The sequence below is a fragment of the Callorhinus ursinus genome, unplaced genomic scaffold, assembly GCF_003265705.2.
Source record: "Callorhinus ursinus isolate GAN/ISIS: 27379988/994484 unplaced genomic scaffold, GSC_fseal_2.0 scaffold34, whole genome shotgun sequence".
NCBI classification, from domain to species: domain Eukaryota; kingdom Metazoa; phylum Chordata; class Mammalia; order Carnivora; family Otariidae; genus Callorhinus; species Callorhinus ursinus.
In genome coordinates this window covers 3379971-3405112 of record NW_027397096.1, presented here as the reverse complement: position 1 = coordinate 3405112, position 25142 = coordinate 3379971, and the positions used below count along the sequence as shown (strand labels likewise).

The 25142-nt window shown below is 36.2% G+C and overlaps 1 protein-coding gene and 2 pseudogenes across 3 annotated transcripts in view; 2 read left to right on the top strand and 1 right to left on the bottom strand.

The window, feature by feature from the left end:
• TAOK1 (TAO kinase 1) overlaps positions 1-25142 on the top strand; it is a 156793-nt gene that overhangs the window by 103468 nt on the left and 28183 nt on the right. Inside the window, exons 9-15 of one of the 3 annotated variants that reach the window (XM_025851456.2) lie at positions 2847-2940; positions 5312-5393; positions 8554-8721; positions 11328-11531; positions 13423-13557; positions 21175-21411; positions 23372-23500. In XM_025851456.2, coding sequence (XP_025707241.1) covers positions 2847-2940; positions 5312-5393; positions 8554-8721; positions 11328-11531; positions 13423-13557; positions 21175-21411; positions 23372-23500 — 1049 coding nt within the window. The remainder of the gene's footprint in view (positions 1-2846; positions 2941-5311; positions 5394-8553; positions 8722-11327; positions 11532-13422; positions 13558-21174; positions 21412-23371; positions 23501-25142) is intronic. The other 2 variants (XM_073879347.1, XM_073879348.1) reach the window with 2 other exon arrangements.
• Positions 5183-5275, bottom strand: LOC112808488 (U6 spliceosomal RNA; annotated as a pseudogene).
• Positions 16409-16476, top strand: LOC112808478 (U4 spliceosomal RNA; annotated as a pseudogene).

Sequence of the window (25142 nt, the reverse complement as noted above, 5' to 3'; positions counted from 1 at the left end):
ATTACCCTGATACCAAAAGGTCATTTTTGAAAAAGAAAAGGATACTAAAAAGAAAATTACAGGCCAATATCCTTGATCAACATCGATCCAGAAAACCCACAACAGAGTATTAGCAAACCAAATTCAACAATACAGTCGACTGACCCTTGAACAACGTGGGGGTTAGGGGCAATGACCCCCTCATGAGCCATGGAGGTGGCTCAGCATAGGATGTCAGAGCCCAAGTAGGGTAAAGAGGTGACAATAGGAGAAACTTCCTATCATATAGGGTCAGAGTCTAAGGAGGACATCTATATTTGGGGGTGGCCTGATACAGTGTTTATCCCTGATCAAAAGGAAGAGAGCTTTCCTCATAAAGACTGATGAGGGCCACGCTGCAGAGAAGTGACCCAGGTTAGGTTGGGTTTTAGAAACTGAGTGGATAAAAAAATGTTCACACTTAGAGTAACTGGGAATGGGGTTTCAAAACTTGAGCAAGGAAAAACAGCAATAACAAACTTGAGCAAGAAAAGGGGGCATCTGCTCAAGAGAGAATGTGGTAGTTAAAAACAAAACAAAACACCAAAAAGAATGTGGTAGCAAAGATGGGAGACTGTTTACATATAGGGAGAATTTATCAAATAAAATATTAATTAAGGATAATAAGAGCAAGGTTCCTCATTGTCAGAAGGGTGTGACAAATAATGGAAAGAGATAAAGCTAGAATTCCATTGTTTTCGTAAACAAATATGTTTAATGTGCATGTATGTATATAAATATATTGTGTATATTAGTGTTTCCTAGTTCTGTCCACTGAAAGAACAGTGATACCTCAGTAGCAGTGAGCACACCTGTTGCCACAGGTCCTTGGAGAAATGGTGGAAACCTTAGTCTGGAGTGTGGAAAGTACAAGATGAGCCTGGAAAATTTTAGTGTGCCAGAAAGCAAAGAAGTGATTAAGAAATGATAGGACCCTGTCAAAAAGAAGCCAGTAAAATGGTTCTCACTGCTCAAACATGAGACATTTTGAACATCAAAATAAAATAAAGGATAGTAGCAGATTATAAAATAAAATAGAAATCTACAAGTTCATACAATAAATAAATAGGAAAATTAAAGTTTTATGAAAAAACAGGATGTATAGATTCAAAGTACCTTCTCAAAAAATACTTATTAATTACAAAGGAAACAAACTTACCATGAAGAAGTCTGACAGACACAGCTTTAATTGGTACAATGTGAACACCATCAGTAATGGAAGCATTCAAAATCATGCATCATCTCCTAGAATAAAGTGAGAAAAATACAACACTTCCGTGATGCTCCTGCCAAAGATGTATAACCCAAATGTAATCATAGGACAAACCCAAATTGAGGGACATTCAAGAGTCTTCTATACTTCAAAATGACTTCAGCAGTTACCTTAAGAGACTAGAAAAAGAGGAGCAAAGGGCAGTTGGCTGACTCAGTAGGGCATATGACTTTAGATCTTGGGGTTATGATTGGCTCAAGCCCCACATCAGGCATGGAGTATACTTAAAAAAAAAAAAAATTCAACCCAAAATATTAGAACAACGAGAATTTAAAAAAATCAAAGCAGGTGGGGCGCCTGGGTGGCTCAGTTGGTTAAGCATCTGCCTTCCACTCGAGTCATGATCCCAGAGTCCTGGGATTAAGCCCTGTGTTTAACTCCCTGCTCAGTGGAAAGCCTGCTTCTCCCTCTGCTCCTCCCCCTACTCGTGCTGTCTCCCTCTCTCTCAAATAAATAAGTAAATAAAAACTTTAAAAAATCAAAGCAGGAATCAATTAAATAAAAAACAAGAACAATAGAGAAAACCAATGAAACAAAAAACTAGTTTTCTGAGATGCGCTTGGGTGGCTTGGGACCACCCAAGCTTGGTTAAGCTTGGGACTTTTGATTCCCGCTCAGGTTATGATCTCAGAAGTCCTGAGGTCAAGCCCAGCGCTGGCTCAGTGCTCTGTGGGTAGTCTGATTGAGATTCTCTCTCTCTCCCAGCCCCTTTGCCCCTCCTGTTCCCCCATGCTCAAGAATGCCCTCTCTTTCCCTCTCTCACTAAAATAAATCTTAGAAAACAAAACAAAATAACTAGTTCTCTGAGAAAATTAATAAAATTGATAAACTTCTAGCCACATTGATCAGGAAAAAAACAAGACACAAATGACCAATATCAGGAATGGGAAGTGACATCACTACACATTTTACAGGTATTAAAAGGATTATAGGGAAATATTATGAACAATTTTATGTTAATTTAGTAACTTCGATAAGGTGCGCACTTTCCTTGATGCAAATGACCAAGGCTTGCTGTTGCTACAAAGGACACATTGGAACATTTGATTGAAATTTGAATAGGGTTGAGGATTAGATGATAACTCATGTATCAGTATTAATGGACTGATTTAATTGTGGTTCTTTAGTGGAAGGTTCTTATTTATGGGAAATAAACACTGAAGTATTTAGGCATGGTAGGGCATTAGGCCAGCAACTTAGTGTAAATTGACTCACTTGAAAAAGTTCTGTATGCAATTTTTTTTTGCTGAGTTTGAGATGAGACTTTCCAAAAAGAAAAAACATTATTAAAATTTTTCTAAATTTAATTTTTGTGAGAGAGAGAGGGAGGGGAGGGACACACTTTACCTCTTTACCAGGCTCCACACCAAGCGCAGAGCCTGGCTGGGGCTCAGTCTCCCAACCCTGAGATCATGACCTGAGCTGAAATCAAGAGTTGGGCGCTTAACTGACTGAGCCATCCAGGTCGGCCCCCCTACCAAATTTTTTAAACAGTGTTTGCATGCCCTTATATAACAGGCACATATTTTAACAGGAAAGTTTCTTTCTTTTACAGCGGAAAGGAAGCCTCCTTTATTTAATATGAATGCAATGAGTGCCTTATATCACATAGCCCAAAATGAATCCCCTACACTACAATCTAATGAATGGTGAGTATTGCTGGGACATGTATTACTCAACATTGTATAGATTAAATACTTTTTTATAATGTTATCAAAATGATTTTATTTCAGTTAGGTAAAGTATTACCTGAAGAGATATTAAATTGGTTTATCTTACCCTTATATCATGTTTCTCTTCTATTAACATCTGCTTTTCATAACATATATGTAATTCAGTTCAGAAATAAAGGATAGATGATGCCACATGGAAGCAAACAGTATTGCTTTTTACAAAAATTTATATTTTATTTTTTTCTTTGAATTTTAGGAACACATATAACCCTAATTATATAATAAATAATATATAATATAATAGCATAATTTAAACATTAATATTTTATAACTAAAATACATAGATTGCCACAACCTATAGTGCTGTTTTATTGGGGAATGGTTTATAATTTATCAAGTATAAAACAAAGGTAAGATGATTTATCAGAATTATCAGGTAATTCATAACTTTGGGATTGTTCTAATTGTTATTGTGATATTTATATTCAGAATACTCTGTTACTCCATCTCCTGGTACTTCCTTGATTTGATAAAATTAAATTCATTTATGTAAAGAAGTTTCTGGAGAATATAGATTTAGAAAACTAGGGTTTTTATCAGTGATAGAAAATTTTGGGGCACTGGGGGCTCAGCTGCTCAGGTCATGATTTCAGGGTCCTGGGATCCTCTCCCTCTACTGCTCCCCCTTGTTGTACTCTCTCACTCTCTCTGTCGAATAAATAAATGAAATCTTTAAAAAAAAAGAAAATTTTAGTGTATGTATCTCTGTATTCAAGTGTGTCTAACATTTGAAAAATTCTAGGGGTATATCAAGGATACTAAATAAGTATTTTTAAATTGACAAGTAGATGCATAAATTAATGAGACTTAATTTTTTAAAGATTACATATTTAAGGCGCGTTCATAGATCTTTGCTACCTGTTTAGAGATACTTAGAAGGAATGTTTTGGTGGAGTTTAGCATTATGGTACATATCAGTAATAAATATATTGAACAGACTGTCTTTACACTGTTTGATATTTGGGGATTCAAAAAAGAATTCTTGCCTACAAGGAACTTAAAATTTTATGTGAATATGAAAGACAAACATTGATGGAGTAATTCTTACTTACTACCTTCCTCACTGAACTCTCATCAGTAACACTGTATAAAATAATATGTTGCAGACTTCTGACGTTTTAAAAAGTATCCTAATTGATTTTCTGGGTTTAATAGACGTTTTATCCTTTTGTCTAGAAATACGTAGGTATAAAACTGCTCCCTTCAAAGCAAATAGATTGATGTTCTAAAAATGCTATATAGAAGATGACCCAACAGGCAAACAAGAAAGAGAGATGGAGGGACACCTGGGTGGCTCAGTCGTTAAGTGTCTCTCTTCAGCTCAGGTCATGATCCCAGGGTCCTGGGATCGGGCTCCCTGCTCAGCGGGAAGCCTGCTTCTCCCTCTCCCACTCCCCCTGCTTGTGTTCCCTCCCTCTCTGTCAAATAAATAAATAAATAAAAATCTTTTAAAAAGAAAAAAAAAAAGGGGAAATGGTTTAAGAAAAAAGAAAAAAATGGAAAAGAATGTTATCTGAAATTTGAAAACAAAGAAAAAATCGGCTTCCTTAATTTTGCCTCAGTATAGAACAAGTTATGATATTTAAATATGTGGGAGTAGAATTTTTTTTAAGTTTTTAATTTAAATTCCAGTTATTTAACATACAGTGTAATCTTAGTTTCAGGTGTATAATAGTGATTCAACACTTCCATACATCACCCCGTGCTCATCATAAGTGCCCTCCTTAGTCTCCATCTCCTATTTCATCCCCCCACCCACCGCCCTTCTGGTCACCATCAGTGTGATCTCTGTAATTAAGGATCTGTTTCTTGGTTTACCTCTCTGTCTCTTTCTCTCTCTCTCTTTTTTTTTTGCCTTTGCTTGCTTGTTTCTTAAATTGTGGGAGCAGGATTTTTAAATAATCTGTACAAATTTATCTTTGGAAAATGGTAAAGATTCATTGGTTGCTTTAGATAGCTTTTCATAGACATATAAAATTAAAGTAGATTGTATTAGTTTTTATCATTCCTTTTCCATTCCCCCTCCCACCAGTAGACGCATGCCTTGATTTGTGAATTTTTTAAATTAAGTTTTTATTTAAATTCCAGTTAATATACAGTGTAATATTAGTTTCAGGTATAGAATTTAGTGATTCAACACTACATACAACACCCAGTGCTAAAAAATGAATGCTTCGTGAATTTCCATGTCATCCTTGCACAGGATGCTAATCTTCTCTGTATTTTTTGTGGATGTGTCTTAAAAGGAAATAGCAATATGTTCACTTGATACTTTCCTTTACAATAGGTCTGATTATTTTCGCAACTTTGTAGATTCTTGCCTCCAGAAAATCCCTCAAGATCGCCCTACGTCAGAGGAACTTTTAAAGGTCAGTTTTACTAAGTCTGTTTTCTACCCTAAGAAATTATTTAAAGGATGTATTTTATTCTTCTTTGATCTTGAATCAATATTAAGTATGCTCTACTAATTTTTACTGAAATGCTAATTTTATATACTGTTCTCTTTTAGAACTTTGCTTAGGTGCAAAGTTTTTTCATTTGTGTTTTCAAAATTAATTAAGTGCTTTACCATGTCTGAATAGAATATATAAATATTCCAAATAGTACCAATTGGCTGTTTCTATGTGTAAGAATGTATTCCTAAGTTATAACTCCACATTTTAATTCATGTGAAACAATGTCATATTTTAAAGTTAGTAAAACATAGTTTAACTTTGGATTTAGTTTTTATATCTGCCATATTTTATATATTCATCTGTCCTATATTAAAATAATATGAAAGAAAATGTATATCTATATAAATATTGTGGGAGAAAAGAGCTTTAAAAAGAAACTTAAAAATGAGTATCACGTTTCTGTTTCCTTTTTAGAAATATATTTTCCTAACTTGGCAATGAAAATATTTTAAGAATCATGTAAATTCTATTCAGTTTTCAGTGGGTTTGGTTGCTTAATTTAAATACATGATTGGTATATGCTTTCTGTTCTCAAAAATTTATTATTTGGAGTTTGACCATCTTATTCATAGCAATAATAATATTGTTGAACTTAATATACTTCTTAAAACATCTAGGTAAGGCAATAGTAAGTAGGATTTGACTCTCTCTCCTTATGCCCCCAAGGAATATTGTTGATTTTTCACCTTATATAAGTTTTAAGTAGACTATTTTTGTATGAATGTTTTAGAACTTCAGAGAGGTTCGGTTTATTTTCACCAACACACATCAGATACAAAGATATTGAAAAGATCATGTGTGTGTGTGTGTATAGTATTATTTGCAGCCACAATATGTAGAAGAACAGTAGCGTTTCAGTAATGCTTGTGGGATTCTAGGTATTAAGCTCAGTCATAGTCTCAGAAATGAAAGCCTGAATAAATAGGTACTCACAATAGCAGCAAAAAGTTTAGTATAGCTAGGAATTATGTTAGTGATAAATAAGCAAGATTTGTATGTAGAAAACTATCAAACTTAGAAATTTAAGATTTACTATTTTTGGATAAGAAGATTGAGTATTAGAAATAGTGATACATACCAAGCCAAGGCTCAGGGAAAAGAAAAAAATCTGACTGGCTTCTTACACTTGCCTTACATAAGCAAAAGAAGCTGTTTTGGTAAATAACCCACCCCACCAGGGCCAGATATTTGGTGATTAGATCCCAAGTCTGCATTATACTATTCATTTTCCTGGTTTATAGCAGGAAATTGAAAATGTTAGGAAATATCTATCAAGTACTTCTTTCCCTTCGGCCTAATTATATTTCTGTTTCAGTTTATCATAAAAAGAGTTAATAGAAAAAATTTTAAATGTATGAAGCTATCTCAGAATTAAAAATTGGGGGTTCCTGGGTGGCTCATTCGGTTAAGCATTTGCCTTCAGCTCAGGTCATGATCCCAGGGTCCTGGGATCGAGCCCTGCATCAGGCTCCCTGCTCAGCTGGAAGTCTGCTTCTTGCTCTGTCTTTCTCTCTCAAATAAATAAATAAAATCTTAAAGAAAAAAAAGAATTAAAAATTGGAAATAACTGTCCAGAATTAGGGTAATAGTTAAATTATTTTAGCATAAACATTTGATGAAGTAATCCATAGGCATCATGTTTATGAATTTAAAATAACAATACTTATGACAATGAAAGTAGAATAAAATATCATATAGTTAAAGTTCTTTAGAGAAGATTTTTCCTCTCCGGGGGATGGCATCCATAGGCATTCAGAATGGTCCTGTGTTTGAAATTGTCTGTCATATGTCAGACAATACAGTGTCTAACAAAACTAGGCTGGCCTGAACCCCTGGTAATAGAATCATTTACCTTTATACCAAGAAATTTGGGAAAGCACCCAAATCCTCATGAGTTGTGCGCCCAGGCGAGCTTTGAGGAGTTTGTACTATGACACCTATAGTTCTTATGTGGTTGTCTAAAATGAAAAACACATCAGTGGAGTCTGTGGTGGTTCCATGTGTGCTAAGTGTGTTCATGACAGGATCAAGTGTGCTCTCCTTATTGAGGAGCAGATAATTGTTGTGAAAGTGTTGAAGGTACAACGCAGAGTCAGAAAGTTAAGTAAAGGGGCACCTGGGTGGCTGAGTCGGTTAAGCATCCGACTCTTGATCTCAGCTCAGGTTTTGATCTCTCAGGGTCATGAGTTCACGCCCAGCGTGGGGCCCACTTAACAACAACAACAAAAAACTACGTTAAAAAAAAAAAATGAAGCTTCTTTTGAGTAATTAAAAAATCAAAAGGCAAAAGAAAAAATTATTTAAAGAAATACATTTGAACTACAAAGATAAAAGTACTATAAGAATTCAAGTACATTTCATAGAACTCAAGGCAAAACGTGTCTTTCTGCAATCTATATGCTAACTATATATCTACAAAACAAAATTGATACATAGAGAACTTCTGTAAAGAAATATATCAAAATATAACAGATTATTCTAATGGTGGAATTGTTCTTTTTTTTCTGTATTATATAAGGTTAAGCTTATTTCAATGTTAGTGGTAAAAATCACTCATAATATAATGGCTTTTAAGTGCTAGTGTTTTATGGAGTATTGTTTATCCAACATCTAAAGGAACTCATAATATCCAAGTTTAAGTTACATAATTCACCATAAATACATTCCTGTTGAAACCTAATATAACTCAGAAGTGAAATACCTTTTCTATGAAATCAGTTCTAAGAATATGTAAACCTTTATTTAGCCGTTATTTAGGGCTCTAATTGGACTTAATTCTTAGTGTTTAGACTCTTTGATTATTTCAATGTTGCATTTTCAGTTGGCTAATAAAGGTATCATGTTTCCATAAAATGTACAGGGGTAGTTACTGTATGCCCAGAGTGTATATGTGTAGATGACAATTTTGTAAATACAGGAAGTCAAAAGTGTAATAGAATTAGATAGCTATAGATTATATGTGTTATCTATCATGATTACTTAAGATAGTAACTACACTCAGAAAGGGGTCCATTTGTACTAATTGAAAAAATGTACAGGTTCAACCTGACTTTTACCTTCTCTTCTTATCCAGCACATGTTTGTTCTTCGTGAGCGCCCTGAAACAGTGTTAATAGATCTCATTCAAAGGACAAAGGATGCAGTAAGAGAGCTGGACAATCTACAGTATCGAAAGATGAAGAAACTCCTTTTCCAGGAGGCACATAATGGACCAGCAGTAGAAGCACAGGAAGAAGAAGAGGTAATGACTTAGAAATGATTCAGATATTGAGCTCTGTTTCTTTATTGGCTTCTTTCCTCATGCAGCTTGTCTTGCCATGAATGTTTTATATTAGTGCTTCCCAGACTGTTTTCTTAACACTGGTTCTGTAAGATCCCAGGTGGGAAAAAGGGTTTTTGCATTCTTTAAACCCAGCCCCTTTGTAGTGCTCATTGATAATAGTAAAGCTCTCTAAAGTCTTTTATTAAAGAAACCTGTTCAACTTTAATCCAGTCCCCATCAAATTTTTTGGATACTGAACCCTCTTTTGCCTTATTGTCTGATTCCATGGGACATGCTTTTGGAAGAATCTGAAATTACAGACTATGGAAGTTGACAGTAGTCATTCAGAAGTTTTTAGAATTACCAAGCATTGTGCTCTGTCAGGGATCCTTGATTCTTTTCAGTTCTGTATAATTCATTCCATCTGCATAGTTCTGAAATACATTTTACAGATGAGTAAAGTAAAGCTCAGAGTAGTTAACTCATCATAGGTTAAAATGGGTTTGGATTCATGTATCTCAATCTCAAGGCCAGGTTCTTTCCATTTTAGGAAGTATGGAAATACAAATTTGCAGTAGAAATGTTACAGAACTTCTCACAAGGAAATATACATATAGAACTTATTATTGTGGAGCTATCTTTTTTATTCTAAATATTTTCAGTTTTCTTTGCTCCTCTCAGAATTGTTTGACTTTTGGGGCATCTGGGTGGCTCATTCGGTTAAGCGGCTGCCTTCGGCTCAGGTCATGATCCCAGGGTCCTGGGATCGAGCCCCACGTCTGGCTCCCTGCTTGGTGGAGAGCCTGCTTCTCCCTCTCCCTCTGCCTGCCACTCTGCCTGCTTGTGCTGTCTCTCTCTCTGTCGAATAAATAAATGAAATCTTTAAAAAAAAAAAAGCATTGTTTGACTTTGTTTTTTTGATTGCTTTTCAGCGAGAGAGAGATCACTTTGCATTCTGAGACCAGGAGTAATAGTTACTTTTCTTTTTTAATAGTGCTACACAGTTAATGAACTATAAAATACAAGACTTTCTTAACTTATAGTTTTGGTTTTGTTTTTTAGTTTATAGAGTAATCATTAGAAAATTATTTTGAGGGGCATGTGGTGGTGCAGTCAGTTAAGCATCAACTCTTGGTTTTGGCTCAGGTCATGACCTCAGGGTCATGAGATCGAGCCCTGTGTAGGATTCTGCACTTAGTGCAGAGTCTGCTTGGAATTTTCTCTCCCTCTGCCTTCCCCCAACCCTGTATTCTCTCTCTCTTTAAAGTAAATAAACTTTTTTTTTTAAAGATTTTATTTATTTGACAGAGGGAGAGACAGCGAGAGAGGGAACACAAGCAGGGGGAGTGGGAGAGGGAGAAGCAGGCCTCCCGCCGAGGAGGGAGCCTGATGCAGGTCTGGAGCCTGATGCAGGGCTTGATCCCAGGACCCTGGGATCACGACCTGAGCCAACGGCAGATGCTTAATGACTGAGCCCCCCAGGCGCCCTAAAGTAAATAAATATTATTTAAAAAAAATTATTTTGAGTTTTTTAGATATATAAAATATTTCAGTAAAGTAAAATTAATAAAATTCTAATGTAGTTAAATGTGTAACAGCATCTCTTTTGGGCTGGGATGTAAGAAAAATTCATATATATATATATAAGTTCATATATATATGCTATATGTCTGTATGAAATTCTCCGTATCTTACAGAATCTTGGTATGGTAAGAGTACTAAAATGTTGGTGCCAGATACCATGGCTTGCCTGGTTACTTCATAAAAACATTTTTGTGAATGTGATTAAATGTACAAGTAATATGTAATTTTTAATTTACAAAAAAAGTAGGAATTAATATTAAATTAATTGATGAAAGAAGGATGAGCTAGAGAATATTTTCTGAGGAAGGAAAATATACTTAAAAGCCTTCCTTAAAAAATAACAACTAAGGGGCGCCTGGTAGCCCAGTTAGTTAAGCCTCAGACTCTTGATTTTGGCTCAAGTCATGATCGAGGTCGTAAGATTAAGACCCTGCCTTGAGCTCTCATGTGGAACCTGCTTGAGATTCTCTGTCTCCCTCTAGTTCTGCCTCTTCCATCCTGCTTGCATGAGCATGCCAGCCCTCTCTCTCTAAAAACAACAACAACTAAAAGTGGTTATTTATAGGATTAAAAAAAGATTGGGGTTTGTTTTAGCCATGGGAATTATTGAGAAATGACCAGAATTTCTCTATATACCCTATGAGGTGTGTGATAGAAATGGATTTCAGCACTGGTACAGGCAAAAGAAAAAAAAAGAAAAAAAGGAGTGGATTTCAAAAAATTTCAAACAATTTAGAGAAAATGCTACACTTTGGAAATAACCATAACTTGATGAACTGAATTTTTGACACGGTTGGGCTTTTTGTTGTTTACTTGTTGATGATTTTTATTTGTTTGTTTTTCAGTTGGTAGGCTTCCTGGTCTTGGCAAGTAGAGGGAATTTCTCACGATAGACCTCTTAGTTTCTTTCTAAAGACTGTGCTAAGCAGTATGATAGGTGATTATAATTAGCAATTTCAAAAGAGATACAGATATTTGAACCTAATGCTCTTTTCCCTTAGGAACAAGATCATGGTGTTGGCCGGACAGGAACAGTGAATAGTGTTGGAAGTAATCAGTCTATTCCCAGCATGTCCATCAGTGCCAGTAGCCAAAGTAGTAGTGTTAACAGTCTTCCAGATGCCTCAGATGACAAGAGTGAGCTGGATATGATGGAGGGAGACCACACAGTGATGTCTAATAGTTCTGTCATCCATTTAAAACCTGTGAGTATTTGGCTTTCAGTGAAAAAAATTTCAACTTTGGTAAATAATTTCTTCCACTGATTAGTTTAATTAGGAGATTGTCTTGGATGTTTCAGAAGTTTGGAACATATTCAGGTAACTTTTTTTAAAGTGGCAGTAGGCTTGTTTTCCCAGTGTAATGTCAGCATTTGGGAAACTAATGTTTTAGGAGTACAAAAAGGATATTTTAACAATCTTAGAAGAAAGAAATACAGAAACACTGTGTAATATATAATTTGAAGTTAATTTCATGAAAAATAAAGTATTTAAAAATAATTAAGTATACACATGAAAGTCATGATAATGGTTGTCTTTTAAGAGAAAGAGTTATGATGGGTAATGATCAAAAGTGACTTGCAGGGCGCCTGGGTGGCCCAGTCATTAAGCATCTGCCTTCGGCTCAGGTCATGATCCCAGGACAGTCCCACATTGGGCTCCCTCCTTGGCGGGAGGCCTGCTCTCTCTCTCTCCCACTCCCGCTGCTTGTGTTCTTGCTCTTGCTGTCTCTGTCTCTGTCAAATAAATAAATAAAATCTTTAAAAAAAAAAAAGTGACTTGCACTGTCCATAATGTTTATATCTTTAAAATAAAACTGAGTGTAATTGCCAGTAATTGTAAATTCTGGGTTTAGGAAATAAGGGTTTTGCTACATTATTCTTCACACTTCTGAGTGCAGAATTTTTAATTTTCTTGAAAACATTTTGAAAGTCAGGTAACTTGTTTTTAGCAACCAATAGGAATACTTCCTTTTTAACTTCACAGCTTGCAGTGTTACCTAAAAACTCACTAGGCACAAGAGCTAAAAGGTAGAACTAACGCAAGTCTTCATCAACAGATGAATAGATAAATAAACTGTGGTATATACATACAAGGGAATATTATTCAGCTATGAAAAAAATGAAATTCTGATACATGCTGTAGCATGAGTGAACCTTGAAATGTTATGCTAAAACAGAAATGTTATGCTAAAAAAGAAATGTTATGCTAAGTGATACTAAGCCAGATGCAAAAGGACAAATACTGCATGATTTCCCTTATATGAAATATCAAGAATAGGCACTTCATAGAGACACAAAATAGATTAGTGGTTACCAGGGACTGAGTAGAGGATAAAATGGAGAATTTTTGTTAGCAGATACAATTTCCATTTGGGTGATGGAAAAAGTTTTGGAAATGGTGGTGGTTGTACAACATTGGGAATATAATTAATGCCACGTGAAAATGGTTGAAATGGAAAATTTCATATTATATATGTTCTACACTCACACACACAAAAAGTGATTAAGAATGATTTAGTTATGTAATAAGTGTTCTTCAGGGCAAAATTGTGTTTAATTTTTATATACTTAGGCAATAGAAGCAGCAGTAAAAAAAATTATTCTTATAATTAGTTGGTTGCTACTTAATTGATTTCATCTTTAGTTAATGAACTAAGGCATATATAAGGAAATACATCAATTCTTAAAATTTTTACAGTTATTTTTTGCTTATGTGGACAAATGGCAGAGTATTATAAAGGTATTTTTAAGATATATTATCGATTTGAAAACCCAAGAGCCTTAGAGTAATTAATTTTTTTACTGCTGTTTAAAATTATTAAAGCTTTTCCATTTTCTATATAATAATTAGGATATAAATCTAAACTGATACATTTCCTCATCCTAAATCTGTGTGCTGTTTCATACACTGAGGTAATAATGTTTCCTGATTCTAATTATGTTGAAAATAAAATGTTAGCATTCACAATTTTTGTTTTTGCTTTTTAAAATTATGTCTTTAAGATAAATCGATCAAGTTATCTTTAAATTTTCTTGAAAGTTCAAGTGAACTCTGTTTGTTCACCTGAAATCGTATTGTTTCTTTCTTTGCCTAGGAGGAAGAAAATTACAGAGAAGAGGGAGATCCTAGAACAAGAGCATCAGATCCACAATCTCCGCCACAAGTGTCTCGTCATAAATCACACTATCGTAACCGAGAACACTTTGCTACTATACGGACGGCATCACTGGTACGTTCTTCCCCTGAATTAGAAATACATTTTTCATATTGGACTGTGGCACCTGTACTAAAGTATAACTATATCTTATTTTTTTGATTTGGGGTTTATTTTGCTAAACACTCATTGATCATTTAAGTGCCTTTTATGAGAAAGATATACAGAATACTTTGAGAGATGTTAAACTAGTAACGTCTTCAAGACATACACAAATAACTAATATGTTAGAATAATTAAATGCTTAAGAGGGCTAGAAGGTACTAAATAGGAATTCAGATTACTTTTGGTTTGGGGCATAAAAGAAATATTTATAAAACAAATTGTTTAGGGATGCCTGGATGGCTCAGTCAGTTAAGCATCCCACTCTTGGTGTCAGCTCAGGTCATGATCTCAAGTGGGACTCTGCACTCAGCACTCAGCATGGGGTCTGCCTGAGATTCTCTCCCTCCCTCTCTCTCAAATAAATAAATAAAAATCTTTTAAAAAACAAAAAATAAATTGTTTGAGCTTTTAGTAGTTTGTTGCTTTTAGGCACAGAGGGGAAGAAAAATGTTATTTCTACATAAGAATTAACAGTGAAGAGGGTCACCTGGGTGGCTCAGTCAATTAAGCGTCTGCCTTTGGCTCAGGTCATGATTCCTGGGTCCCGGGAATGAGCCCCAAGTCGGGCTCGCTGCTCAGTGGGGAGTCGGCTTCTCCCTCTACCCTTCCCCCCTACTTGTGATCTCTCTCTCACTCTCTCTCTCTCAAATAAATAAATAAAATCTTAAAAAAAAAAAAAAAAGAATTAACAGTAAGGAAATACCAAAGCTAAATGACAGGAAATGTTTGGGAAATATCAAGTAATTCAATTTAATGTATCTAAAATGTAGTTCTTCTAATTTCCCAAAAAACAATAAAAATGGATTATGGGGGATTCCTGACTTGCTCAGTCAGTAAAACATGTGACCCTTGATCTTAAGGTTGTGAATTTGAGCCCCACATTGCATGTAGAGATTACTTTTAAAAAAATGGTGGGATGCCTGGGTGGCTCAGTTGGTTAAGAGTCTGCCTTCAGCTCAGGTCATGATCCCAAGGTCCTGGGATTGAGCCCCGCATGGGGCTCCCTGCTCAGCGGGGAGTCTGTTTCTCCATCCCCCTGCTCATGTGTGCTCTCTCTCTCTCTCCGCCCCCACATAAATAAATAAAATCTTTAAATAAATAAATGGATTATGTGTCCATTATAAGGATGTTATTTTAGCAGGCTACATATTACCCTGATCAGTCAAAAAAGTAGGACAAACACAGGATGAAGGATACTAGGAATAAAAAGAAATTAAGATATCATAGGAAAAGTAGGCTGTTAGAAAATATAACAGGAAGTATAAAAGATATATCTGAGAAAAAATTTATCAGAGTTATCACCTGCATAAGCAGATTTTAGAAATCCCATGCAATGGCCCATGACTCTGTATGACTTGGGGTCAAGAATGCCATCCCCCATCCTGAGGATTCAGGTCATTCCTGCTATTCTGCAACATGTAAATAACTTTTTGAACACAGCAAGTGGCAAAGATAGCTTGATTTTTTTTTTTTTAATGACTATTTTAATAAATACCTAGAGAGGTATTAGTGGAGAGAGGCCAATTCATGTGACTTTGTGACTTGGCATATATTAAATGTTTCCCAAACAAATTCCCAGTTTCTGGCTCCCTCAAATTAATTAAGGACACATTTTTTTTTTTTTATTAAAGTATAGTTGACATACAGTGTTATATTAGTTTCAGGTATACAACGTAGTGATTTGACAATTCTGTGTGTTACCAGTACTCACCACAATAAGGGTCATCATCTGTCACCATACAACGTTATTAGTATTTTTGAGTATATTCCCTGTGCTGTACTTTTCATCTCCATAACTTACTTATTTCATAACTGGGAGTTTGTACCTCTTAATCCCCATCACCTGTTTCATCCATCCCACCATCCACCAGTTTGTTTTGTGTATTTTAAGTGTCTGTTGATTTTTGTTTGTTTGTTCATTTGTTTTCTGGATTCCACATGTACGTGAAATCATGGTATTTGTCTTTCTCTGTCTGACTTAATTTCACTTAGCATAATACCCTCTAAGTTTATTCATGTTGTTGCAAATGCCAAGATCTCCTTTTTTATGGCTAATATTCCATTATCTGTGTGTGTGTGTGTGTGTGTATTTTATGTGCTTTATTCATTTATTGATGGACCCTTGGGTTGTTTCCATACCTTGACTATTTTAAATAATACTTCAGTGAACATATGGGTGCATATATCTTTTCAAAGTAGTGTTTTCTAGGGGCGCCTGGGTGGCTCAGTCAGTTAAGTGTCTGCCTTTGGCTCGGGTCATGATCCCAGGGTCCTGGGGATCGAGCCCTGCGTCAGGCTCCCTGCTCTGGGGGGGGCCTGCTTCTCTCTCTCCCACTCCCCCTGCTTGTGTTCCCTCTCTCGCTGTGTCTCTCTCTGTCAAATAAATAAAATCTTTTTTTTTTTTAAGATTTTTTTTATTTATGGGCGCCTGGGTGGCTCAGTTGGTTAAGCGACTGCCTTCGGCTCAGGTCATGATCCTGGAGTCCTGGGATCGAGGCCCGCATCGGGCTCCCTGCTCGGCGAGGGGCCTGCTTCTCCCTCTAACCCTCCCCACTCTCATGTACTCTCTCCCTCTCTCTCATTCTCACTCTCTCAAAAAAAATAATAAATCTTTAAAAAAAAATATTTTTTTTATTTATTTAAAAAAAAAAGAGGTAGTGTTTTCTAATTCTTTTTTCCCTCCCTCCCTCCTTTCCTTCCTTCCTTCCTCCCTTCCTGTCTTTTTTTGTTTTTGTTTTTGTTTTTGAGATGGAGTGAGGGGAGCTTTGCGCAGTGGCAGTATCGTAGCCAATGAGGTTTATCCGAGGCGCGATTATTGCTAATTGAGATGGAGTGAGGGGAGGGGCAGAGGGAGAGAGAGAGAGAAAATCTTAAGCAGGCTCCTCTGCCTAGTGCAGAGCCTGACTGAGATCATGACCTGAGCCGAAATCAAGAGTTGGACACTTTCCAGCGCAGCCACCCAGGTCCCCCAGTGTTTTCTGTTTCTTTGGGTAAATACCCAGTAGTGGAATTAATAGATCATATGGTGTTTGTATTTTTGATTTTTTGAAGAACCTCTGTAATATTTCCCAGAGTGGTTGTACCAGTTTGCATTCTTACCAACAGTACACAGAGTTTCCCTTTTCTTAAGGACACTTATTAAATTATGGATTTAGAAAGCTTAAGATCCATATTCTTAAACCTAGTAATTCCAGTTATTTCAAATAAAACATTCAGCGTGTATGTAGATTTATGTACAAGATAACCAAAGCTGTATTCTTCAGTGTAACTACCATGTACCATAACTCATTCTTTCTTCTGCCTTAGGTTGTTTTCATACAATAAATGGATATTAGGTATTCAATTAGAAGAGTTTTTAAAATGGTTCATGCCTAAGTTAGCCATCACTTTAAAAAAAACAAGATATGTAAAATTTCTAGTCATCACAATAATTTCCCTTCATACCCCGCACTTTGTCAGTTTTTCACTCCCATGAACAACCATTTTCTGTCTCCACTATTATTAGTTTTAACTGTTTGGGTTTCATATAAAGGGAATCACAAAATGTATTCTTGTATCAGGCTTATTTTGCTCAATTTAATGTTTTTGAGATTTATCGGTCTTGTGTTCATTAAAATTCATTCTTTTTTTAAAGACTTTATTTATTTATTAGAGAGAGACAGAGAGAGAGCATGGACTGGGAGAGGAGCAGAGGGAGAGGGAGAAGCAGAGTCCCCACTGAGCAGAGAGCCCGATGTGGGCCTTGATCCCAGCCTGAACTGAAGGCAGACACTGAACCAACTAAGTCACTCAGGCACCCCAAAATTTCATTCTTTTTTATCACTATAAGTAGTTTTCCATTGTGTGAATATGTAATTTTTTTACTCATTCTTTATTGATGAACGTTTGGTTTGATTACCTTTTGGGCATGTAAGATTGCTATAAACATTCTTGTACAAATCTTAATGTGAACATGATAGTTTAATTTCTTTTTGGTAAATACTTAAGGTAACATAACTGAGTTGTAAGGTATGTGTATGTTTAACTTCATAAGACTCTTATCAGTTTTCCAAAATGGGTGTACCATTTCACATGCCCATTAGCAGTGTATAAGTTCTAATTGGTTCACATTCTCTCCAACATTTGGGGTTGTCAGTCTTTTTTATTTTAGCCACTCTAGTGGTATGAAATGGAATCTTATAGTAGTATTTTTGCATTTCCCTGTGTCTATTCTTGTGTCTTCTTTTGTGAAGTGTTTAAGTCTTTTGCCTTGTTTCTTTTTTTTAAAGATTTTATTTATTTGAGAGAAACAGCAGAATGAGAGACAGCACGAGCTGGGGGAGAAACAGAAAGGAGGTAGAGAAGCAGAGAGCCTGCTGAGCAGGGAGCCTGATGTGGGGCTCATCCCAGGACCCCGAGATCATGACCTGAGCTGAAGACAGACGCTCAACTGACTGAGCCACCCAGGCACCCCATCTTTTGTTTCATTTTTCTCTTTTTTTTAAAGATTTTATTTATTTATTTGAGAGAGAGAGAATGAGAGATAGCACGAGAGGGAAGAGGGTCAGAGGGAGAAGCAGACCCCCTGCTGAGCAGGGAGCCCCATGTGGGACTCGATCCCAGGATTCCAGGATCATGACCTGAGCTGAAGGCAGTCGCTTAACCAACTGAGCCACCCAGGCGCCCTTTTGCTTCATTTCTTATTCAGATACTCATCTTTTTAATATTGATTTGTAGGTGTTCTTTATAAAGGTTGCTTATAGTATTTTATCTCATATATGTCTTGCAAATATTTTTTCTTCATCTGTAATTTATCTATTCTTTTTCCTACTTGATGAAAAATTAAGATTTTTTAGTTTTAAAATCCAATTTAAAAAATGGATAAAGTGGGGGGCGCCTGGGTCTTGCAGTTGGTTAAGTGACCAACTCTTTGATTTCAGCTCAAGTCATGATCTCAAGGTGGTGAGATTGAGCCCTGCCTAGTGCTCCCCACTCAGTGCTGAGTCTGCTTGGGATTCTTCCTCTCCCTCTGCCCCTTACCCCTGCATGCTCTCTCTCTGTCTCTTCCTCTCTCTCTCTCTCTCTCTCTCTCTCTAAAATAAAGCTTTTTAGGGGCGCCTGGGTGGCTCAGTCAGTTAAGTGTCTGCCTTCGGCTCAGGTCATGATCCCAGGGTCCTGGGATCGAGCCCCATGTCAGGCTCCCTGCTCAGCTGAGAGCCTGCTTCTCCCTCTCCTTCCACCTGCCACTCTCCCTACTTGTGCTCTCCATCACTCTGTCAAATAAATAAAATCTTTTAAAAATAAATAAAATAAATAAAGCTTTTAAAAAATTCATAAAGTGGGGGGGGGTTTGGGTGGCTCAGTCAGTTAAGCATCGATTCGATTTCAGCTCAGGTCATGATCTCAGGCTTGTGATGTGAGATCAAGCCCTGTGTCAGGCTCACTCTGGGTGTGGGGCCAGCTTAAGATTCTCTCTCTGCCCCTCCCTCGCTTAAAAAAATGGATAAAGGTCTTGAATAGACATTTCTCCAGAAAAGATATACAAATGACCAACAAGTACATGAAAAGATGCTCAATATCATAAGTTATTAGGGAAATGCAAATCAAAATCACAAGGAGGGACCACCTCATACCCACTAGGATGGCTTTTAAAAAAAAAGAAAAATAATAATTGTTGGAGAGGGGCACCTGGGTGGCTCAGTCAGTTAAGCGTCTGCCTTCAGTTCAGGTCATGATCCCAGGGTCCTGGGATCAAGTCCTGCATCAGGCTCCCTGCTAAGTGGGGAGCCTGCTTCTCCCTCTGCCTGCTGCTCCCCCTGCTTGGGCTCTGTCTCTCTCTGTCAAATAAATAAATAAAATCTTAAAAAATAATAATAATTGTTGGAGAGCATGCAGAGAAATGAGAACTCCTGTACGTTTCTGGTAATATGTATGTAATAATATTGTAATTGTGTATATGTAATATGATTCAGCTTCTGTGGGAAACAGTTGACAGTTCCTCAGAATGTTAAACTTGGAATTACCATATGACTCAACAATTCTGTTCACCCAAAGAATCAAAAACTAATACTCAAACAAATACATGTACACACATGTTCATAACAGCACTATTCATAATAGCCATATCCATCAGCAGATGAATAAATTACGGTATATGCATACAATGGAATATTATTCAGCTGTAAAAAGGAATGAAATACTGATGCATGCTACAACATGGATGAACCTTGAAAACATGCTAAACGAAGGAAGCCAGGCATAAAAGATCACATTGTATGACTATATGAAATATCCAAAATAAATGTGAATCCATAGAAATGGAGAATAAATTGGTGGTTACAAGGAGAGAATGGGGAACAGGATTTTCTTCTGAGATGATAAAAATGTTTTATAATTAGATAAAGGTGGTAGTTGTATAACATTGTGAATATTCTAAATGCTATTGTGTTGTTCACTTTGAAATGATTAATTTGGGATGCCTGGGTGGCTCAGTTGGTTAAGCATCTGGCTCTTCATTTCAGCTAAGGTCATGATCCCAGGGTCCTGGGATCCAGCCCCATGTTGGGGTCTGTACTTAGCAGGGAGTCTGCTTGAGCATTCTCTCCCTCTCCCTTTGCCCCTCCCCACACTCGCTCACACACTCGTTTGCTCTCTCTCTAAAATAAATATTTTTAAAAAATGATTAATTTTAGGGGTGCCTTGCTGGCTCAGTTGGAAGAGCACGCGACTTAGTCTTGGAGTTGTGAATGAATTTCACCTCACTTTAAAAATCCAATTTATACATTTATACATTGTGTCTTTCAAATTTTTATTTAAAATCTAGTAAGTGAACATATAGTGTAATATTGATTTCAGCGGTAGAATTTAGTGATTCATCACTTAAATATAACACCCAGTGCTAATCATAACAAGGGACCAGTTGTTTCAGCAGGATTTATTAAAAAACGCTTTCCATTTTGAATTAACTGGAATTTTTGGTAGGAAATCCAGTTGACTGAGAATGTGTCTATTTCTAGATTTTATTTTATTTTTTTAAAATTTTTATTTATTTATTTAACAGAGAGAGACAGCAACAGAGGGAACACAAGCAGGGGGAGTGGGAGAGGGAGAAGCAGGCTTCCTGCCAAGCAGGGAGCCCGATGCAGGACTCGATCCCAGGACCCTGGGATCATGGCCTGAGCCGAAGGCAGACACTTAACAACTGAGCCACCCAGGTGCCCCTTATTTCTAGATTTTATTCTGTTCCTTTGATCAGTTCAGTCTGTCCTTATCCCAGTACCACATTGTTTTGATTGCTGAAGTATATGTCTTCCAACTTTTTCTTCCCCCTCAAGATTGTTTTGGATATTCTTGGCCTCTTATATTCCCATAAATTTTAGAATCAACTTGTTTATTTCTTTTAAAGACCTGCTGGGAATTTAGTTGAAAAGTGCTAACTGGGATCTCTTAAATTAATTGCCTACTTAGTTGATAGAGTGGTCTAAAGTGCTTTTGAAAGAAATGTTTTGCTTTATTTTGTTCTTTTCTGTCCATTGTTTGTATGTCTAGGTTACAAGGCAAATGCAAGAACATGAGCAGGACTCTGAGCTTAGAGAACAGATGTCTGGCTATAAGAGAATGAGGCGGCAACATCAAAAGCAGTTGATGACTCTGGAAAATAAGCTAAAGGCTGAGATGGATGAACATCGCCTCAGATTAGACAAAGATCTGGAAACTCAGCGTAACAATTTTGCTGCAGAAATGGAGAAACTTATCAAGAAACATCAGGCTGCTATGGAAAAAGAGGTGGCTGATTCAGTATTATTAATTTGTTCTAGCTTGTAACCGTCCCAGAATTAACCAAGATAATATTTTGATGTTAGAGTATCTCTTCCCCAGAACCAAGCAAATCAATTGGAGAGAGAGACTTTACATAACATGTATAATATCAGGTACTGAGTCTGGGAACCAATAGACACGGGATTATTTCCTGATACTTGATAGATTTAGTGTCACAGTGGGTAAGTCATTCATTCATCTGTTCTGGGCCTCAGGTACTCTGGTTATCTGAAGAGTTTGATAAATCACCTATTAGTAACATGGTTCAGGTCTCAAAAAAATCATTTGTGATTCCCTTTTCTGTGTATTTTTTGGAAACTGTCCTTAAATTTATAGCAGCATTTTTATATCAGAGAACAATTGAAGATTATATATAAGGAGAATGTTAAAGATTATAAATTAAGAGAGATTAAGGTTTAGCCCATTTGTTTATTTACAAATAAGTGTCATTTTACTATATGATAAAAGCACATTTTTTAAGATTCTTGTTATGTAAAACCTTTTCTTGTAAAGGTTTTTGATGTCCCGTTAGTTTCATTTTATTTTCATAGTCACGTTTGTCAAGTAAAATGTAAGCATCTCAGTAAATTCACAGAATATCTTCAAATATGTCTGGTAGTCCACATTAAGGCATTATTTATCATAGCTACTCTGTTCAACCTTCCTCCCCCCCCAAAATAAAGAACTACTCTCTTACAATAGTAGAGAATTTAGCAAAATAATTTATGGTATAAATAAACATTTGATTTTGAAATAATTTGGTGAAAGAATTATCCTGTTGGTCATTGGGTAGTATTTTTAATAACTTAGGAAGAGGTAGATACTAACATATTTAGGAAAGCAATTCATGAAACGGGATATAGAATATGATTACAAATTTGTTTAAGAAATAGATATGCATAGAAAATATTAGGAAGGGTATACACCAAAATGTTTATATTGGTTATCTCTGGGTGCCAAACTCATGTAATATTTTCCTTCTTTGTGTTTTTCTATACTTCCTAAATGTTCTACAATGATTATGCATTGCATATATCATCAGAAATAAGGGGTTCCTGGCTAGCAAAAGTCTGTGGAATATGCAACTCTTGATCTCGGGGTTGTAAGTTTGACACCCATGTTGGGTTTAGAGATTACTGAAAAATAAAAACTTTTAAAATAAGGGGAAAACAGGGGCGCCTGGGTGGCTCAGATGGTTAAGCGTCTGCCTTCGGCTCGGGTCATGATCCTCGGGTCGTGGAATCGAGCCCCACATCGGGCTCCTGGCTCGGCGAGGAGCCTGCTTCTCCCTCTGTCTCTCTCCCTGCTCATGCTTTCTCTCTCTGTATCTCTGTGTCTCAAATGAATAAATAAAATCTTTAAAAATAAATAAAAATAAAAAAATAAGGGGAAAACTATGATACATATGTCTAATAATTAATATTTTCATATTCAATATATAAATAAAAGGTCAAGTTTTAAATTTAAAGATAAACATTACATTATTTCATATACAAGTCAACCAGGATAAGAAGTCATGATTGAATTATATTTTAGATAAATGTGTATTTGTTTGTTTTTTTATTGGGAGGAGAACATACTCCTCCTATTAAATGGAAAAAAAAAGGGGTGAAAACATTCTGACCCTGTACAAGATCAACATTTTAAAGATGCGTTCCATTTTATTGGTTCTCTGAAATTCAAATGAAGATGCTGAGTACTCCAGAAACCAATATTGTTATATGTTAACTGCCGAAAATTTAAATAAAAATAAAAAAGGTTACTGAGTAACAAGTATTAATAATTTGTTGGGTATTCTCATTTTGGTAATACTTACACTGATTTTTTTGATCATGGGAAAAAATGGTATCCTTGGTAATGTGTATTCAGATGCTGCTTTAAATCTATCAACTTAACTAATTTGATTCATTTTTTAAATTTTCTATAGGCTAAAGTGATGGCCAATGAGGAGAAAAAATTTCAGCAACATATTCAGGCCCAACAGAAGAAAGAACTGAATAGTTTTTTGGAGTCCCAGAAAAGAGAATATAAACTTCGAAAAGAACAGCTTAAGGAGGTACTTATTTTATAAACATTTTCAAGGCAGTTATCTGCTTATTGATTATACGTGATATTGAGCAACTCATAGAACCATGAAGATAAATTTTTCTTTTCTTGTTTGTCACCATGAAATGCGTATCAGTTTGAATGAAGACTGATGACTGAGATCCTCAATTGAGGTGTAAAAAGAATCATCTCCTGAAAACATAAGTTATTTTATTTATAATAGCTTTCCTAAGCACTTGTTAAGTAACTGACTGATTAGAAATAAAAATATGTGAGCTGTGAAAAAAAAAGCCACACATTTCTTTCTTTATAAATAAACCATTCCTGGGCGCCTAGGTGGCTCAGTCAGTTGGGTGTCTGACTCTTGCTCTCAGCTGGGGTTGTGATCTGGAGTCTTGACATGGAGCCCCCCGCCTCAGGCTCCACACACAGCAGGGAGTCTGCTTGAGATTTTCTCCGCCGCTCATGTGCACGTTCTCTCTCTCTATAATAAATCTTTAAATAATCCTTTAGGTGTATAATAGGTGCGTGGTGCATGCGTGTGTTCATTTCGAATGATTCTCAGTGTAGAGGAAGGGACATACTAGACTTTTGGTGGGGAAATTTCCTGGCAGAACATTTTGAGAAAGATACCAGGTGATTCTCAAGAAACAAAACAGGGGATCATAGGGGAAAGGAGGGAAAAATAAAATAAGACAAACAAAATCAGAGAGGGAGACAAACCATGAGGCTTTTAATCATAGGAAACAAACAGGGTTGCTGGAGGGGAGATGGGTGGGGGGATGGGGTAACTGGGTGATGGGCATTAAGGAGGGCATGTGATGAGCACTGGGTGTTATATGCAACTGATGAATTACTGAACTCTATATCTGAAACTAATGATACACTATATGTTAACTAATTGAATTTAAATAAGTAAAAAAAAGATACCAGGTGATTCTCTGTGTATGTGCCTATGTTATCCTTGTCTCTTCCTGTAGTGTGTGTGCATATACACCCTCATTTGAGAATTACTAATTTATGTGCTTTTTATTTTTACATGTTTGAATATCTTATGAACTTAAGTTATAAAGAATTTGTCTTTTTCTTGAATAACAGGGAAAGGACCATAGTAGTCTCTGAAAAATCAGCTTAGACTTAGGAAAGATGGCTGATTTGTATTCTTTACAATATTGATGGCTTTTTAGGTTGAAAATATACTAGTATTAATTGACGTCCTAGGGTTCACCTCATTGAGTATATGATGAATGTTCTCATCTTACCCAATATAAATGTATTTTCATGTAGGTAGTTTTTGAGATGATACTTAAAATGCTACAGAAAAGCATTGGTTTTGATTCGTTCAGTGGTCATTAATGCTAAATATTAAATACCATTCATAAAAAAGGTTTCTGTTCTCCCATGGTTTTAATTTAATTAATTTAATTTCCAAGTTTTTTATATTGAGTACATCCATAATCTTGCCAAAAGCTTGATATTTAGAATGTTAAAAACCAAGTGAGACAGGGCGCCTGGGTGGCTCAGATGGTTAAGCGTCTGCCTTCGGCTCAGGTCATGATCCCAGGGTCCTGGGATCGAGTCCCGCATCGGGCTCCCTGCTCCTTGGGAGCCTGCTTCTCCCTCTGCTTCTCTCTCTCTCTCTCTCTCTCTCT